This window comes from Lycorma delicatula, chromosome 9 (assembly GCF_047948215.1).
Source record: "Lycorma delicatula isolate Av1 chromosome 9, ASM4794821v1, whole genome shotgun sequence".
NCBI lineage: Eukaryota > Metazoa > Arthropoda > Insecta > Hemiptera > Fulgoridae > Lycorma > Lycorma delicatula.
In genome coordinates, this window is record NC_134463.1 from 86,747,430 (window position 1) to 86,768,636 (window position 21,207).

General features: G+C 32.4%; 1 protein-coding gene across 2 annotated transcripts in view; it reads right to left on the minus strand.

The window, feature by feature from the left end:
- Positions 1-203: 203 nt before the first annotated feature.
- Positions 204-21,207, minus strand: part of Epg5 (ectopic P-granules autophagy protein 5) — a 239,997-nt gene continuing 218,993 nt past the window's right edge. For both annotated transcript variants that reach the window (XM_075375997.1, XM_075375996.1), the window contains exons 35-39: positions 20,050-20,301; positions 17,756-18,065; positions 7,856-8,065; positions 2,425-2,565; positions 204-662 (exon numbers count right to left, since the gene is read on the minus strand). In XM_075375997.1, coding sequence (XP_075232112.1) covers positions 449-662; positions 2,425-2,565; positions 7,856-8,065; positions 17,756-18,065; positions 20,050-20,301 — 1,127 coding nt within the window. In that variant the 3' untranslated portion in view covers positions 204-448. The remainder of the gene's footprint in view (positions 663-2,424; positions 2,566-7,855; positions 8,066-17,755; positions 18,066-20,049; positions 20,302-21,207) is intronic.

The following is a 21,207-nucleotide window of genomic DNA, read 5'->3' on the forward strand; positions in this document are numbered from 1 at the left end:
GAAATCTTCTAGCTCAAGATGAAATAATGTGATTGCAATTTTAAAATCAAAAACTTCAGTTGAAGTATAACATTTAAAAAAAAGAATTAACTTATAATCCATACCTGAAATGTTACAAAAATATTTTAACTAAATCAAAAAAAAAAATATATATATATATATCTGTATAAGTAAAAATAAAACTAAACTGCACAAAATTTTACAAAAAATATTTATAAAAACATATCTTGTATGTTTAATACGCAAATATAAAACATTATGAATTACATATTACAAAAAAAGAAAAATATTACAGAAAATAAATGGCACAAAGATACAAAATAACAATTACAGAAAAAGAAGAAACTTATCAATAAATACAAAAAATAACCAAGATTCTTATTCAACATGACAATTATTAATGATAAAAACTAGACTAGATGTAAGTAAATAAATTAAACATATTAATTTACTTTGTATGCATATAAAGAAATGTGTCTGAATATAGCATTGCTGCTAAGCTGCTGATTATTTCATGAGAATTATGAAGTGATGTATCTGGAAGAAGTACCTGTGATATTGCAATACTGCATATGTCTTTTATATCAGCGTAACTCTTATCCATGGTCAAAGATTCAAGCGTTGACATTGCTTTTACTGCTTCAGCATTAGGTACAATATCACTATAATAATATAAAACAATAACATTACATTTTTAATAAATTAAATTGAGGAAAATATGTCAAGAAAAACTATTAAGCTTTTCCTGTATTTCTCTAAGTTGAATACTTTTAAGAAAAGGAATGCTGGCCTCACCTGAAATGTAACTGTACTTAATATACAGCTATACTTAATATTTTTCACTCATTCCCTTTCTCAACACTGAGAACAGCAAGCAGAGAGGTATTTCAAACTGACTGGCTACACAGGCTGTACAATTAAGATGGGGTATATGTGATGACTGCACAGGTAATGCGCCTGATTGAGTGACAGTAGAGGCTTGTGGCTACAGCCAGTGCCTAAGAAACGTCAGGAGTCTGTCCTAGCAAAATTTATAATTTAACTCCCAAAAAAATAAAGTAGTAAAGAATGGAAACAAAGAACAGACAGCAGGATATTTTGGGAAATGAAGATATAGTCAACAAATCAAGGCGCACGGACTATACAGACTATTAATATAAAAGAAGACAGTAGAATACTGTAACTAATGCTTGGAAATAATATCTCATGTCCTTATGAAGTGGGAAAGATGAAAGAAAAGATAATGCAATAGAATATCAGTAAAAAATGGATGTAAAGAACTGGAAAATGGTGTTAAGTGTGTTTGTGAATGGGTAGTAATGGTAGACTGTCAAGAAACTAAAGCTCATCATATTATAATCTTTGTCAAACAAAGCATAGCTTGCTTTATATTTCATTCCTGAAGTCTAATTTCTAAGTGAACACCCTGAATAAAAAGACACATGTAATTAATTAACTAAAAAAAGCTGGCAGAAAAGTTGTTGAACTTTCCCAAATTTCTATAGACCTTCTAAATCGAAACTTTTCTTTAGCAATAAAGTAAAAAATAACTCTTACACCTATAATTTATAGTCTTCTTCCAATGGAGGTTTAGCTGAATTGTTAATAGTTCAGTTGTTCATCATATACACCACATGCTGGTTCGTGTACCAGTAAGATTTATGATATAATTCTGGGGGATGGTTGAGGTGATCCTAGTAAAAAACCAGAGGCTCAGACAGGCTTGGTGGTTAATATAAAGTAAAAAATTTATGAAAATGATTACAGCCATTACAATATAACAATGGCACAAACAATCATAGCCCAATTAACTATTATAATACCATTCTATACAAAATAAGCCCTGAAGTGCCAGGGACTTGTGCACACTCCTTTTCACAACACATAATAAAGACAACTACAACTTATTTTCCATTATTACAAACTCCTTCTCCTAGTTAATCAGTAAAATATATATATATAAACTGAAAAAACAAAATAAAAGTAGTAATATATCAAATAACAGGAAAAAATTACAAAAAAGTATAGCATTCAACAAAAAGAGTTGCATGGCTGCAGGTTTGTGAAAAGCTTCCACCCGAGTAAAATATTAAAACAAAATTATGTAATATAGATTATAACCTAACAATGAAATAAATTATTCATAAAAAAATACAGCGTAGTTATGATTCAGGTGCAGTCACAGAACATTATCAATTGCATATGATAATTTGAATTAATCTGACTAGTAATTAGTAATAAAACTGGAAGTTTTTAATGAATAAATAATAAAAAAAGATTCTATGCAATAAAGTGTGTCCTAATGTAGAACAGAAACAATGCTAAGATATTCAGGATTATAAAGATACTGGAGTCATCATAACATAATTAGTTCTTGAGTGCTTGAAAATTTTACTTTTAAAATGATACAGAATTTTAACTTACTCAGTATTACTGGATAAAGCAATACTTCCAGGAGCATTCTCTTTTAATCGAACAATGGGTGTAGCCAACTCAGGAGCTGATTTTCTTTCTGGTAATTGAGCAAGTATCAGTGCTGCCACTGCCCGACATAAAAGTCTGAATCTATAAACAAACAAAAATTATAAAGCTATTCTCAATAAGAGATAATATTAAAAATTCATATACAAAAAGATCTGTACTATCTCACTATTAATCTGTCACTTATACATAAGTATTTTTAGATAAAAGAAAAAAATTACAAAATAACTGAATTAAATTTGTTTCATCACCCATTAATTACATTAATTTCATCAGGGGCTTATCCAGCTCTAAATGGAAGGGGAGCATCTTTCTGAATTTGACTTCTTTCTTTTACAGTGAAAAAGTATGAGGGAACAGGTGCAATGCGATAATATACAATAACAAAAGAATAAAATATTTACCTAACAAAAAATTAATTTTGTAACAATAGTTAGCAAGGATTACACGCAAATCATCTAAGTACAGCTTCAACTAATTGCACCTTTGTTTTTCTGTTTGGCCGCCTGAACCACCTGTTTTCACCATTGGTGTTTCTTAGCTACGTTTTAATTTGATGAAGGGAGCTAAACGATAGTACTTGTTGTGTAGGACTGTGAAAGCAATAACAGCAGAACCTCTCTAATAGTTGGGAAAAATAATTCACTCTTTTTTAAAACCTCAATTATGTCTGGTGCTTTCTGTACTTCATTCCACATTTTGAACCACAATTCCCTTTTTCCTTCAATGCCTTCTAAATTGTAGAAAGTTGCAAAAGATAAAGTGCTTTCACTCCATTCCTCCAACGGAACACCTCTCATGTGACTCAGACTGAAATTTTTCAATGAAAATGCAAGCAATTTGTTTGCAGAAAATATGACTTCTAAAGCTGATATGATGGAATCCAAGTAAGGAATTACTCCTTCTCCAAAATTCAGATGGATTTTTGGCTGGATGATTGCTACATGCTTCTGCTGGCCAGCAATGCAAGTGGTGGTTATATCAATAATCAAATGAATTGTAATGTTCCCTGCTTTTTTTAAAATGAAAGTTGTGATGTTCTCCACATCTTCCCGATGAACTTGTAGTATATCAACAATAGTTTGAATAAGCTGATTGGCTTTGACTATGTCAAGTGTTTTCAATTGAAGTGCATTTGCTACAGGCAACAGGTTCCAGTATAGTGGAATACTTAGCTATTAATGCTGCTACCACAATAAGTGAAAATTTGTATGCCGCTGCATGCATTTGATAAGCATTTTTCCTTGTTGCGATATTTCTTTCTTGTTAAGATCTCTAATGCATTAAAAACATCAATGAAGTGATCCTTAAAAAACACAGATACTCTTGTATTCTCTGATCACCTAGTATCACATAATTTAGGAAAGCTAGCAATAAGCTTGAGTTGTAAAATGGACTTGAGAAAAAATGTGATTACCTCCTTGCTAGTTCTAATGCAGTTTCAAATTTCTGGGATAACATTGAAGTCGTTCATGACGAGGTTAAGCTCGTGAGAAGAGCAATGGAAGTAGAAGATTTTTGGTACTTTTGTCTCAAGATCACTGCACGGTTCCTTCTTTACCAGACATGAAACAGCTTTCAAAGCCTAACCCCACACACTTATCAGAATCTAGATTTAAGTTTGTCACAAAATCTTCAATGGATTTGGCAATACTCATGACATTAAGTCCTTCAAACTCTACAAAGCCTAAAAGTTCCTCTTCGATTTTGTTGGTCTATTCATTGGAGAAATGTAATTCAATAGACAGCTGTTCTTCACCAGAAATATCCGTGGTACCATCAGCCAAAATCCTGTAATACAAGCTTTTTTTAACTCTGATTGTATCGCCACATAGACCAATCATTTAACTTTAGATAGGTGATCAGTATGACGTGTTTTTCGTCCCACGCTCAAAGTGATTTTTTAGTTGTGAATAATCTGCTTTGATGCATAAATTGATAAGTACACCTTCATCAGACTTTTGCCTCTGAGAGATAAATCATATGCACCAGATTTTTTCTGGCACATATGATTTTTTTTATATTTTCTATTAATTTTCATGAAAATGGTGAAGTTGGATGTCCACTGGAACGCCTTACAAGAACGATTTTGCAGATTCCATTGCAGTCTGATGTCACTGGGGCTGTACATGTGCTTTGCAATCGTGCACATCCTTGTACTTACTGAAAGGCCTGATGGAAAAAGAACCCCAACCACCTCTCGTCATTCGCTGATGGTGGAACAATATTTACAGAAAGTACCTTTGAGTTACTTTGAGTAAGCTAGCCATGGTGAATATATGTCCAGCCACTGGTGATTGAATTTCCTCTTGAGGTGGTTTGGCATCTGCTATAAAATCTTAGTTCTTCGAAGGTACCCAGGCATTTTCCAAGAGATGTTTTTTCTTAAAAGCCAGCATAGTGCTTGCCAGGCCGATGAATTTTCCAATATCATCTTCTTGACAAATGTCATCTTTTATTTCACTTTCACTGTGTGACATATTGGTTTGAACTACAGATGAAGGCCTCGCAATTGCAGTGTTTTAACCAGAGGATGATTGTACTTCCTTGTCCTCATACTCACTGCTGCTGTTGGTATTTTGTTTTCATTTTAAATTCACTGCAAAAGAAAAATAAATTTAATTTGATCAAAAGTTGATGTGGACATCGCATTATGCTGCATTGATTTGACAAGGAAGGTTCCAACTGACATTTTCATCAAGATTGAGTTTTGTACAATATATGCCTATATTAGTCGGGCTTAATTAAAAGATATGACTCTTTGTAACATTAAAAGCTTATAGAACAATCATCAGTAGAAAGTTTATCAGATACAGAGACCTTTTTTAGAAACCACTTTTTTGGACTTGAGGATCCCAAAACAGATATTTCCATACATCCATATCATAATCATAAATTTGTTACAAGGTAAGAGTTACATGTTTTTCTTCCTTTACTGAAGAATTCAAGATAAACTAGAAACAAGCTGATTTTACTGATATAAAAACAGAGTAATTGCCAAACGCAATGCTGGTAATTAGGCCAACTTTTGAATTACTACTTTTAACTGTTTATCAAAAGTATTGATTATTTAGAAGAACTTAATAAAAATTGTAAACTTAAATACAAAATTCTATTTTATGTTGAAATATACAAAAGAATCCCTAGTGGCGTAACACTTGCAAGCATAGAAAGACAGCCAAAAAATTATGAATAACAAATTTTAAGTTACGTGTTTTCAAAGCAAGAGCTTTGTAAATTTACGGTACACATGTTGCAAGTTAAATAAAACCATGTAATAAACATTACAGTAAGCTACTTACCAAAAAATGTTTTAATATTCATTCCTTATAATAAAGTGGATGGCAAATGGCCGGCATGAAAAAACAAACTTTACAATTGTAAAAAATTGTATACACTACTTACACACTTGTGTGAAAGTAACAACTGCACTGACTAACCAAAAATGTGTGCACTCCTCTTATATACTTAGTAAATAGCTTCTGCAATATTCCCATTGTGTTCTAAAATGAGACAAGAGTAATGAGACTATTCTACCCTTGTTGCCGCAAGTAACATGGCACTGATGTATAATAGTGGTTCTTAAATCTTTTCACAGATAATGTGAGTGTCTCTATTTTATAATTAGTTTCTTTCAAAACATTATTTATTTTACATTTTTAAATAATTTTATTTATATATATAAAAAAATATTTTTTAAATTTTTTCCATCTTGGAAGGGGGGAGGAGCTGTTCCCTTCTGGATATTTAAGAATCATTTTAAAGAAAAAAAACAAAAATTTAAAACGTACATTTGTTTCTTTAAAACATACAGCAGCTAATTTTTATTAATTAATTTTTTTTCTTGTATTATTCCAATTACTTGTTTAATAATAATTTGACATTTACAAAATCATTGTGATTTATTGAATTTTAGACAACTAAGATTGTTGTGAACTGGGTGTCAAAAAATATTAAAATTACAAAAAAAGTTTTAATAATCTTTTCCTATCTATTTTTATTTTATGTTTTTTTATTTATTTTATTTATATATTTTTTAATTTCCACAAAGAACTCTACAAATCACAGAATGGACTTGTCCCAACAGTTTTCCAGCAATTGGAAAGATTTTTGGGATCTAAGGGAATGCTCCAAGCTCTGCAACATTTATCTTTGACTTACTCTAAAGTACAAAAACTCTTTCCTTTGAGTTCTTTTTTCATATGCAAGAACAAGAAAAAGTTGCATAGAATAAAATCTAGCAAACAGGGGGGATGAGGGACAATAGTCATGTTTTTAACAAAAAAACTGTACGATGCAAAGGCAGTATGAGCAGGGGCATTTTCTTCATGCACTCATACAATCTTCACAACAGTTCAAGGCAGAAATGCTGATTCACTATCCATCTATGAGGAAATAATTCTCTGTGAACAATCCCATTTACATCAAATAAGTAAATTAGCATTACCTTCACATTTGACTGAACTTGCCGTACTTCTTTTTGGTCTTTGTGAACTTGATGATTTCCACTGGCTTTATTACTGTTTTGTTTTTGGGTCATAACCATAGCACTAACTCTCATCACCTGTTAAAATTTTAGAAAGAAAATGTGGTTCATTTCAAATTTGAGCCTTTAAATTACAGCCCACATTAACGTGTTTGGTTTACGGATCATCTTCTCTAGGCAACTGAGGCTCAAATTTTGAAGCATATGTATCATGTTCAAATCAATCATCAAAACTCTGATGACAATCTTCATAAAGTGTACTTCAAACTTTTTCAAGATTTTATAATTCCTAATTGTGGAAGGTCAACCAGATCCTAGTTGGTCTTGAAAAGTGAAAATCACTCACAGATCTGTGTTTTATTTAAAGCTTTCTCTTTAAAAGCATTTTGAAACATCACTATTGCTTTAGCAACTGTTTCTCCCCAAGTGGAAAAAAGGTTTCCTCTTTATGATCAGCCATCACAAAAACTGAAAAATGTGTATAATAAGCATCAAGAAAAAAAAAATTTTGTCTGTTTTCTTGGTGCTTATTATACACATTTTTCACCTAACAAAAATACAGGGCAATGCCACTTGGCAGATTGCCAAGTGGCTTGCTTCACGTAGTAATGTAATTCGGAGCTATTTTTAAACTGTCTACTAAGTCAGATTATGGTTTTTTTTTGGGTATCCCCTTATATATAAATAAAAGACAATGCTATTTGAAAAGATATACTTTACCAATAATTATGAATAATAAATTTCTTCTTTGTATCTAATGTAACTTAATGCTTTATTTTATTTCAAATGATATTACATAATTCTGATAAAATTATCTCATTTTATTTTAATATAATCATTAAAAAATTAGTAAAAAAAAATTAAAATATGTCCAATTATACAGCATACCGATTTGATATAGTTGGTTGTTTCCTTATACCAATTGCACCAAGTAGATTCCATGCTCCAGTTCTCTGTTCAGCAAAACGATTAACAATACTGACTAATCGATTCAAAGATGGAACAGCTGCAGATGGATCATCTGTTAGGTTACATTGTCTATAGCACAGATGTACTGCTTTACAAAGTAAAAGAATTACTTTTGGTTCTATCTGATCTCTGTTTAGAGATATAAAAAAAAATAATTAATATAAATTATACAGAAATATTAAGTTTTATTTTATGAATTATAAATTAAGCGCAATCCTATAATGTAATAAATAGCCTTATCCTTAAGAAAATCAGATTTAAAAAAGCCATATTAGATAAACCTTATAATTAAGATAATTTTGTAATTTCTATAATGTTTAAAAAATCTAGTTTTAAAAGATCTGTTTGTTTTTCCTGTAATACCATCACAATCATTATATTTAATTTTATAGTTCCACACACATTATTTGTTTTATTATTATTTTTTAAATATTCGTGATGAACAAGAAGATAGGGAGGAGAGTGGAGTATTTCAAGACGCATAGCGATAGAGTCATTGTAATAAGGATAAAATCAAAACCTAAACCGACAACGATTGTTAACGTCTATATGCCTACAAGCGCCCATGATGATGATGAGGTACAGTGTGTATACGAAGAGATTGATGAAGCAATTAAACACGTAAAAGGAGATGAAAATTTAATAATAGTTGCAGATTGGAATGCAAGCATTGGAAAACGCAAGGAAGGAAATATAGTGGGTGAATACGGGCTGGGCAAAAGGAATGAAAGAGGGGACCGACTTATAGAGTTTTGCATGCAGTATAATTTAGTAATTGCCAACACCCAATTTAAAAATCATAATAGAAGAATATACACTTGGAAAAAGCCAGGCGATACTGCAAGGTATCAGATAGATTATATCATGGTTAAGCAAAGATTTAGAAATCAACTCGTTGACTGCAAAACTTACCCTGGAGCAGACATTGATAGCGACCATAATTTGGTGATAATGAAATGTAGATTGGGGTTTAAAAACCTGAAGAAAAGGTATCAGCTGAATCGGTGGAATTTAGAGAAGCTTGAGGAAGAGGAGGTAAAGAAGATTTTTGAGGAGGACATCGCAAGAGGTCTGAGTAAAAAAGATAAGGTAGAAAATGTAGAAGAAGAATGGGAGAATGTTAAAAAGGAAATTCTTAAATCAGCAGAAGCAAACTTAGGCGGAATAAAGAGAACTGGTAGAAAACCTTGGGTTTCAGACGATATATTGCAGCTGATGGATGAACGTAGAAAATATAAGAATGCTACTGATGAAGAAAGTAAAAGGAACTATCGGCAATTAAGAAATGCTATAAACAGGAAGTGCAAACTAGCGAAAGAAGAGTGGATTAAAGAAAAGTGTTCAGAAGTGGAAAGAGAAATGAACATTGGTAAAATAGACGGAGCATACAGGAAAGTTAAGGAAAATTTTGGGGTACATAAATTAAAATCTAATAATGTGTTAAACAAAGATGGTACACCAATATATAATACGAAAGGTAAAGTCGATAGATGGGTGGAATATATTGAAGAGTTATACGGAGGAAATGAATTAGAAAATGGTGTTATAGAGGAAGAAGAGGAAGTTGAGGAGGATGAAATGAGAGAAACAATACTTAAGAGAGCATTAAAAGATTTAAATGGCAGAAAGGCTCCTGGAATAGACGGAATACCTGTAGAATTACTGCGCAGTGCAGGTGAGGAAGCGATTGATAGATTATACAAACTGGTGTGTAATATTTATGAAAAAGGGGAATTTCCGTCAGACTTCAAAAAAAGTGTTATAGTAATGATACCAAAGAAAGCAGGGGCAGATGTGAAGAATACAGAACAATTAGTTTAACTAGTCATGCATCAAAAATCTTAACTAGAATTTTATACAGAAGAATTGAGAGGAGAGTGGAAGAAATGTTAGGAGAAGACCAATTTGGTTTCAGGAAAAGGATAGGGACAAGGGAAGCAATTTTAGGCCTCAGATTAATAGTAGAAGGGAGATTAAAGAAAAACAAACCAACATACTTGGGGTTTATAGACCTAGAAAAGGCATTCGATAACGTAGACTGGAATAAAATGTTCAGCATTTAAAAAAAATTAGGGTTCAAATACAGAGATAGAAGAACAATTGCTAACATGTACTTCCTGTACATGTTCCAAACAGCAACAGTAACAATTGAAGAACATAAGAAAGAAGCCGTAATAAGAAAGGGAGTCCGACAAGGGTGTTCCCTGTCTCCGTAATCTTATTACGGAGCATCTTATTATAATCTTTACATGGAACTAGCAGTTAATGATGTAAAAGAACAATTTAGATTCGGAGTAACAGTACAAGGTGAAAAGATAAAGATGCTACGATTTGCTGATGATATAGTAATTCTAGCAGAGAGTAAAAAGGATTTAGAAGAAACAATGAACAGCATAGATGAAGTCCTACGCAAGAACTATCGCATGAAAATAAACAAGAACAGAACAAAAGTAATGAAATGTAGTAGAAATAACAAAGATAGACCACTGAATGTGAAAATAGGAGGAGAAAAGATTATGGAGGTAGAAGAATTTTGTTATTTGGGAAGTAGAATTACTAAAGATGGACGAAGCAGGAGCGATATAAAATGCCGAATAGCACAAGCTAAACGAGCCTTCAGTAAGAAATATAATTTGTTTACATCAAAAATTAATTTAAATGTCAGGAAAAGATTTTTGAAAATGTATGTTTGGAGTGTTGCTTTATATGGAAGTGAAACTTGGACAATCGGAGTATCTGAGAAGAAAAGGTTAGAAGCTTTTGAAATGTGGTGCTATAGGAGAAAGAAGCATTTGGAAAAATATAGTTAAAAGAAGAGACAGACTTATAGGCCACATACTAAGGCATCCTGGAATAGTCGCTTTAATATTGGAAGGACAGGTAGAAGGGAAAAATTGTGTAGGAAGGCCACGTTTGGAATATGTAAAACAAATTGTTAGGGATGTAGGATGTAGAGGGTATACTGAAATGAAACGACTAGCACTAGATAGGGAATCTTGGAGAGCTGCATCAAACCAGTCAAATGACTGAAGACAAAAAAAAAAAAATATTCTATTATGTGGTTGTTAGGTTTGTATGCTGGTTTAAATTATTTCTTTATTGAAGTTTAAATAAAGAATTAAATATATAATTAAGATTCAATAAACAAATTAAAAAAAAAAAAGAATAAACAATCTGTGTGGAATTTATAAAATTAAAAGTAATGATTATGATGGTATTTATATAGCAAAAACAAATAGATCCTTTACATTAAAATTCTTCAACATTATAGAAATTATAAAAATAATAAAATAGGTTATCTAACATGGCAGACCAGCTAATTAAAATGAAAACTCTCTTTCTGATATTAAAATAAATTTAGAAATATTACAAATTAATAAAGATGACAAAAGATTAAATATATTAGAAAAATATTACACACATAAATAAAAACACAATTTCAATCTGATAAACCATCAGATGGTTTTTGAGGGAGACAGTTCTATAAAAATTACAACAGATAGTAGCACTCATAAAAAATTAATATGCAATTTTAATTATAATATTACAGTAATGTAACAAACTTTACACCATGTAAATAGTTTATTTATTTCAGTATTTTTAATTTTTAATAAGCAGTTTAATTAAATAATTCAATCATGACTAAGAATGCAAAATTCCATGAAAATACTTTTATGATAAAATTGAAGTAAGATATATCTTATCTTAAAATTATGTACAAGGTGGTTTATATTAATAGAATTTAAAACATAATTTAACAGTACAGAGGAATAATATGAATTTTAAAGATTAAGTTCAGTAAAATATTAAAAAGAATTCCATCTAAATATGATGGTAGGGAACGTTCCAGTCCTGCGTAGTGGGATTTTTCAGTACTCTTATACTAACAGCGTAATCCTACCTTTGGTACTTCAAATTTTACAATGTTTGCAAGAATTATGTCTGGTTTTTATAGCAAAGAAAGGAAGGGTACTTAAGTACAATGTATTTATATTAAATTGGGAATTTGTTTTTAATTTGGGAATATGTTTTCTTTGAGAATTTTAAAACGTTATACGTTTATGAGGAGGAATATATGGAATATTCATAAACAACATAAGATAATTATGATAGGTTAATTAAGTCTCAAATTTGAAACAATAGCAGTTGAGGACAACAAAAAGTACCTGACAGCCTTCAATGATGATTGACCATGATTAAGTTAAAAAATCTATTCCAGTGAATATTGTTAGATGAATTTCATGAATTGTCAGAAGTGAAAATATGATAGTTTTGACTGAAAAACTAAACAAACATTGTGTTATAAACAACAATACTATACTACAGCTGGACTGAACAAAAAAATCAAACTGTTGTCATTCAGGGGCATTTGCACAGGTCAAAGGTGAAAATATTTGTAAAAATTGTGACAGGTAAGATACGGGTGTTATACAAGGGTAAGTTAATTATTATCTGCAATTTAATTATATTCTTGTTTATGTTGGTAGTACTGTCGTGTTGCATAGATGACGTATGCGTGGTTTAATTGTTGTTATGTCTGTGCAAGTTTGATGCTGCTAGGCTAGTTCCATTATTGCTGCCCTGCTGTTAACCATGGCTGCCCGCTTTCTTTTGCACCAAAGAACAGCAACGTTCAGTGATCTGTTTTTTGTGGTTGGAAGGTGGGTCAGGGGCCAAAATTCATCAAAGACTTTCGGTACAGCACGGGAACAGTGTGTTGCTGCAACAAGTGTCTATGAATGGATTGAAAAATTCAAAAATGGTCGTACAAGTGTTACGCACGACGAAGGAGCCTGACGTCCGTTTACTGCCACAATGAGGAAAACATTGAGCGTGCATGTGACATGGTTTTCTTAGACAGATAAGTAACTATTAATGAAGTGGCACATCGTCTGCAAATTAGTCATGGTTCTGCCTACGAGATCATCCACAACAGACTTGGGTTGCATAAAGTCTGTGCAAGATGGTCCCAAAACAACTTACATAGTTGCATAAATAAATGCGCTTGGACATCTGCCAAAAACACTTGGATTGATATAGTAACGAACAGGACATCTTCTTCAGAATCATTACCGGTGACGAAACATGGATCCATCATTACGAGCCGGAGAGTAAATGGCAGAGTATGGAATGGAAACATCCAAATTCGCCCTGCAAAAAAAAAGTCAAGACCCAATCATCTGCAAGAAAACTAATGCTTACAGTCTTTTGGGACTCACAAGGCCCGGTACTGGAATATGAGGAAAGGGGCATGACAATAAACAGTGCGCGTTACAGTGAGATGCTTACTGCCAAGCTGAAGCCTGCAATTAGAAGCAAATGTCGAGGACTGCTGTCAAAAGGTGCTGTGTTGTTGCACGACAATGCTTGTCCACATACTGCTACCCACATTGTTGAAACGCTCCAGAAACTTAACTTTGAAGTACTGGCTCTCATCCTCTGTATAGTTCTGATCTTGCTCCTTCTGACTATCACTTGTTTGGTCCATTCAAAGAGGCATTAAGGGGCCGTCGATTTACCTCAAACGAAACACTGAAAGAAGTGGTGCATTCCTGGCTCGCAGCTCAACCAAAAACCTTCTTTTATGAAGGCATCAGGAAGCTTTTGATGATGGAGCAAGTGCGTTGAAATGCAAGGGGACTAGGACTATGTTGAAAAATGATGTATATGTAAGTTTCCTTTGTATTGCAATAAAATTTATAACTACATTGCGGATAATAACTGACTTACCCTCTTATTAAAGATGCAGAAACCATACAACAATTAATTCTGTGAGAGGAAAATTATTGTTAAAAAAAAACAAAAAGCTTTCTCAAAAACATTACGGTAATAGTCTTATTGGCTGTAAGAAAGTTGTTTTTATGAGTTTGTCCTACGACATAAAATAATCAATGACAACTTTTTTACAGTAATTTTTATATATATATATATATTTGATAAATACACAATTTCACATCCCAACCCTGTAGGGGAAGACACCCACCTTGTGGCGATTCCGGTTGCCACACCACTCCCTCTGTTCTGAGTATTGAGGGGCTTTACCAGAGGTCATCTTTAGACCCTCTAACTGATTACAGTCATCAGCCAGGCCTCATTCGGGATGCCACCGATGCAAATGCCTTGGCAGACATTTACATCAGTAAAAATTATTATCTCGGCCAATACCTTTGGTTTAGGCTTCTTCAGACATCTTAACTCTTTTTTTTCCTACAATATCACCTTCTGAACTAGCTAAACGAGTCTATGGAAGCGCGAACCCTGTGCCTAATCCAATTTTAATACCAATGCTTGTGACTGTAAATGCCTCAACCATTTGTATTGACTAACGAGTCAATACAATGCTAAACTCATACTGTTCAAAATGTGTTATACGGACCAATGAAATTCAGACCTACATCCCATCACCCACTATAAACTTCATACCTGAAGACTGTCCTCGGCAAGACAGTGCCATACCTCACGGCTGCATGGACAACCATGCCCTCGGTAGCACAGTCACCCCCCTGCCGACAGCGGCTCTGCCACCTGACTTTAACAGTTACTGCTTTTGAATTAACTGAGGTTTATAGCCAAAACGCCTACCCCCACCCAATCAAATGTCTCGGCCAAAACCCTTGCCACCCGAAATTCTACTCTTAAACACCTTCAGCCGATCTACGAAATGCAAGAAAACAGAGAGGAAACCAGCCACTATTGTCCATTCCCCACAGACCTTCTAATTAACTCAGAGATCCAGAAAGGAGTTCACGCTCTCGTTCTCTAACTACTCTGGTGGTATGTTCAGCCTCGTACTTGGGACAGACATGGAGGGCATGGTCCACCGTGTCATCAACCCCACAATCTGGGCATAGACTTGAATCTACTAAACGAATGTAGCCAATCTCTCCCAAAAAGCACCATGTCCAAAAGAAATTGAGTAATATACCGACTGGAGGAAATCCACCTAAATGCACACAAATCAAACACAATTGGAAATATGTATGTGTAACGACGAACAGTGCAGTTATCCCACCTGGCCTGCAAAGATGTGAAACCCTGGTCTTCTATTTCCCACATATGTTCCAAAGTAAGAAGACCATCCTGTTTGGAAATATAACGTTCCTTATGTTCTATGGCAAGAATAACTATTGGCTTAATGTCAGCAATAACACAGACTGCTTCCTGCAGTACAGTTCTGTAACCACCAACAGCCAACAGGAGACGCTGGACTCTCAAAAGAATGTGTCTATTACACCTACAGATCATGTGATGAGCCCAGACAGGCACAGCATATAATATAATAGCCTACACTCTTGTAGAGAGTACACATGGTACGAAAACCCAACTCCCCAATTGGGATGGATGACTCTGCAAATTCCAAAAAAGGCAGCAAACAGCCTTCTTAGCAACACATTGAAGGTGTTCCTTGAATCTAAGACTCTCATCAAGTATTACACTCAAGCATTTCAGAGCAGAAACATACCTAATGGGAAGACCGGACATTGAAATCTGTGCTCAGCGTGAATTGTTCAACAACATCAACGTGGTTATTTCTGGAATAAAAATCATCTTAAACTGGAGACTCCACAACCTGAGAATCTCACATGCATGGGCAGCTTGGAGTTGAATCTTGTTCTGTGAGTCCCCCTCAACAAGCAGCAGCCCATCGTCCACATAAGCAAGCGGCAACCTCAACCATAACATAGAATCTAACTCAATTATCCAAAGAAGGGAACTCAATAAACTGCTCTGAAGGTACCCTTTGGATAGGATCTTCCAAACTTTCAAGCTGCCATCATGGAGGGCGACGGTTTGATGGCTGAAATAAATATAGAGAATCTTTATTTCATTCCATATACAACCATGTTTTTGTATTTGAAACAAGGCAGAAGGACAACATGAGTTATTAAAAACCAAGGAAGGTTAGGTGAATGAAGTGACAGATGAAAACTAATATGCCAGATCCTTGTCAGGAATTAACCTGAGACTGCCTGATCTAAAGCCAGAATGCTAACCACTATCAACTGGCTAGTCAGTTGGTATAAAATGAAAGAGGCAATGAAAAAGACATGGTAGGAAGTAAGAGTCAGTAATTTAATCATTGATGTTGCACCACAATAATGCAGTTGCAAACAAGTTACAAACAAGTCATCTATTTGTTTTTTGTGAAACATGATTGATTATTGTTCCTTAGACCTTTTAATCTATCAACAATTTAACAAATTAAGTAACATTACAATGTTACTTAGCTGCTCCACCAATAAAATTTTAAGAAAAGTTACAACAGTAGAACAACACAAAAAAGCATTTTAAACAATGTTCTAGTTTTTTAAGGGGATTTGGCAGAGAATGTCAATATTAAGAGAATAAATACAAGTTAGCACAACTTAGTACTTTTATTTTAAGTGTAGAATAAATAAATTCATACAGACAATAAACACAGAATATACAAAAGCAAGATATGAGGCTGTAACTATTGATCTGGCTGTACATAAAATATTTTATATTGAGTTCATATTTGGTGGTAGTAATACAATATGATAAATAAATAAATTTCATTGTGAAATTATACTTCTACACAATAAGCTGAAAATCTTATCACAATTAAGTTGATCTTGTATAGTCTCAGGCCAAATACTTTTAAAGACGGAGCTATAAATTAACTCCAATGGCCAGACTAATCTGGTAATACAAGAATGAAATTTAGAAAAAATAACTACAATTTTAAATAAATTTTTAAATCAATATCATGACCCATTTTATACATTATTACTCAAAATGCTATATGCAATCTGAATGCCGTAAGGAATATTCAAAAGTTGTTTACAGGTATAACTGATCAGTTTGTAAACCAACCAGTTTTAATTCAAAATTTATTAAATTTGCAAGTATCAAAGAAGTGGAGATAAATAAAGGTTTAATATTTGATGTAAGGCTGCTAACAGGATAAATATACTTATTAGTTACTAGGACCTATTGCAAAGATCTCAGAAAATAACATCCTGGAAAATGATTAATGTAAAGTATGAATAAAATGCCAAATTTTGAAGAGATTTTTAACCAACTGGTTCCCATAGGTTACAAAATGTTAAAATGAGTGATGGATGAAGTTTAAAATTGAACAGATTCTAAAACATATTAATATTATTAGCAACTCACTGAATCAGGCTAGTAATAAAATCTATTGTCAGCTATTTAACTGATTTTTGAAGTTGAAGGTTCTGAGATTCAAATCCTAGTACTGGTTAAGTTACTTTTATTCAGATCTGAATACTCGACAGTGGTGGACATTAATGTACTTCGGATTTGGGGATTCAATTAACCACACATCTCAAGAATGGTAGGCCTGAGTCTGTACAAGACTACATCTCATTTACATCATAGATATCTTCCTCACCTCATTGAGCCATGGGATTGCTTATTGTTCACAAGTTGAACTGACTGCAATGTACTCTCACTAGGAATACAAAAAAAAGATTAAGGAATGTTGATAAAAATGCTTTAGAATAAGGAAAGTAAAGTAAAACATTTTTACTCATTACTTTGTTGGTCAAATAAGAAATTAATTCTTTCAGAAAGTTAAAAAAAAAAGTAATTTTCAAGTAGGATAAGATAATAACTCAGTATTTGAATAACATTGTCAGGTTGCAAATAAATATTATTACGTAACAAAAATTTTGATATCAGGGCACTCTACGTGTAATCAATGTAATAATAATATTTATATGTACTAAAGTACAATTATTTTGATGAGAACTGCTTATCTTATTATGTATTAAAAAAAAAAATATTCTAATTTATCTATATAATATTAATAATTAAAATAAAAAATTAACTGACATAGGTTTAACAGCGCCAATCCATTCAACTAATTTATTTAACATTATAGCTTCATTTCGAATGTCGTCAGGTGACACATCTGTTGAAGAAGTGGTAGATGACAACAAAGAGGAAGCCGGTAATGCTTTCATTATTAGAGCATAAAGAGTCAGCAAATGTCCGTTATTAACTAAACTTTCTTCTAATATGACTTGTCTTGGTACAGCTGGCTGCATGACAGATATGACAGAGAACCACCAGTCAACACTTGTAGATCCACCGCTTACAGTCACTGCACCGTCACCATCCGAAACATATTCAACTAATGAGCCTGAACACATTTTTTGTAAATATATTGTGTGATATAATAACACTTAAGAATATAATTTTAAATAATATAAAAATAAATAAAAAATGCCAACTTGTGAATAATTAGTGCTTTGATAATTTATTTCCTGATAATTGCCACTTTCTTACTATTCTGGCTTGCTGGTTAATTTTCTATAAATTATGATTTACTGACAAAGTAGACTGATGATATTGACATTAAAGAAAATAAAAACATGTTTTAAAATAATTAATCTAAAATTATTATCAGTATTGTATCAGTTAAAATTACTATCTGTTATTGCCTTTTGGCTCAGGAATTTTTACATAGGAAGTAAATAGGGTTTGTGCTACCATGTAAGAATGATTCAGCCATCTGTAAAAGCATTCCATCTGGTGGGAGGGATCAGCAACATTTAAAGATATGGTCCAACCACAGACAATCACAGGAGGTAACCTAATACTTTTACTATACATATTAATTCTCTTATATTAAATCTCTTACAATGAATTGCATGTATGCAGTTCATTGTGTGCATTGCATACAAATGGAGTGCATACATTGAATTTAATTTTTCTTAGCTATAGATAAATATTTATTTGAAAAGAGCTTACATTAGATAAGATATAAGTTAAATAATGAAAGTTTAAGATAACATAAAACTTTATAAAAGTAGACTTAAAATGACTTCACTTAAATTTGTACTTGAAAATGTCATTTTAGTAAAAACAAATAGTAGTGGTTCTCCAGGTGAAATCTTTGATCTGTCTTATATTAATTAGAAATAATCTTCATATTCTAGTTTTTGAAAAACCCAACTAATAAATGCAATTGCATGTGTATAAAGATATTAATTACAGTTGTATTTTTAGTTATACAAATACTTAAGTATCTGTTTAACAAATACATTTGAATTATTCTACAATAATAATAATGAAAGTTTAAGATAACATAAAACTTTATAAAAGTAGACTTAAAATGACTTCACTTAAGTACTTGAAAATGTCATTTTAGTAAAAACAAATAAATAGTAGTGGTTCTCCAGGTGAAATCTTTGATCTGTCTTATATTAATTAGAAATAATCTTCATATTCTAGTTTTTGAAAAACCCAACTAATAAATGCACATTGCATGTGTATAAAGATCCATTGTACCACGTATATGTAAATTATTCTGTTAGTTAATTCTGATCTGAATGACATCGTATCATAATTGATATTTAATTTAATTTGTAGTTAGTAATTAAGATTATTTCATAGAACAGAAGTAAAATGGAAAAGCTAATCGGGTAGAATGACCCAAAAAGTACACACTATATCATATTCGTTGTTTGCTAAAACAAAGAGCTCACTTTGTTAACACATGTTAACAAATAAAATGAATGTAGTTACACAGGATGGTAAAATATACAGCAGCCAAGACCTATAATGTCAAAGTCTGTAGTAACTAAAATTTGTCACAAGTGTTAAGATTAAAACATTTAGATGGGATAGGTAATAAGTCGTAAAATCAATGATAATTACTTCAAGGGTGGACTTACAGTTTACTAATGGTACTTGATTCTAAATAAACTTTACTTCCTGTACTTGATTCTAACAACCATTTTGTATTTTCTTCACATTTTACTACAACCCATCATCTCTAAGTAACGTAGAGATTGAGAGCATTTTAAAATAAATACATTTTTCTACAAATAATTTCAACTGTAAATAAATGGGAAAAATGAAAAAACCGGAAAGAAATAAAATCACTGAATGGTTGGTAGCCATTATGAATGTAATAACTGAACTCCTATCCAATTTTCATCTAATTCATTTGCTTCCCTTCAAGGTTCAAGAAAAATTCCTTTTGTCTAAAGAAAAGTTTGTCTAATCAGGTTTACACAAATCAAAGCACTAAAGTGATTTCCAGTCGCCTTAGATTTAGTATAGTTCAAAAACAAAACATGTTACTAAAACAAATATTTTAAAACGTTCACAATACATACCACGCCGACGAAAGAAAGCAGTAAGTGTGGCTTCCATTAATGTTCCAAGCGCTATCTCATCTTGTACAGTAGTCGTTAATACACGTAAAAGTCCAGGAATTACAACACTAGAACAATCTCTAGTAGAAAGCCAATCGGTAATTGCTTCAACAGTGATAGTGGCAACATTACTGCCAGGTGCTTGATTAACTAATACTAATAATTCAGATAACAGAAGCCCAGCCTCAGATGCCCTTTGTGGTCCTGGAACACCTGTTAAAAATAATCAATGACATGCAGAAATAATTATTTCAGAGATAATTAATAATAATAACAATTATTATTCAGAAAATCTTTCTTTTACTGGGACATATCACTCATTTCAGTGGTTTGATACTCTTTGCTATTCCTCTTTGTTCCTGTGCTAACCTTTAAACCTCAATTTGTTATTTACATTCTACAGCTTCAAATCCTATTTTAAATATTTCAATCTACGTCATCCTTTACAGTTATTTTTTATTCTCTTTATACATTATTCTATCAACAATTTAATAAACTTGCACATCTCAAAATATGGCTGAGAAATATTTCTGTGTCTCACCGATATTAGTATACTCATATGTACACTTGTGAATGTTATCATTAAGTTCTGTACTACTAAACAATGGAAGACTGTTTGTAGTATAGTGATAAACAGAAAACAATTATTTAATTTTATCTATATGTTAGGGTTATATTTTTAACATTAAATTATAATATAAAAAAAAATTACATTTGTTAGTCTCTCAATATCCTTGTTGAACCACGAACAGATGGTTATCATATAATGAGATGCTACCTTTTAAATTACTTCACACTCTTCAGTTTCCAGGATGCTACTCCCTGACACATTCCAGATCCAGATGTTATGGAACATACGAGGTGCTACCCAAAACTTCGGGGAATTTTAGCATAAAAATAAAATAGCTTACCATAACTTATAATTTCCATTTCCACTGTCTCCTTCAAAGTAATCCCCTTGGTCATTGATACAGTGGTCCCAGTATTTTCCCCATAATTCCATGCATCCCTGCAAGTCTGCAGGTGTAAGTGTTCGAAGCACGTTCTGCGTTTCTTCCTGAATCTCCTCAATCGTGTAAAACGACGGCCTTTCAATTGAAATTTTATTTTAGGAAAGAG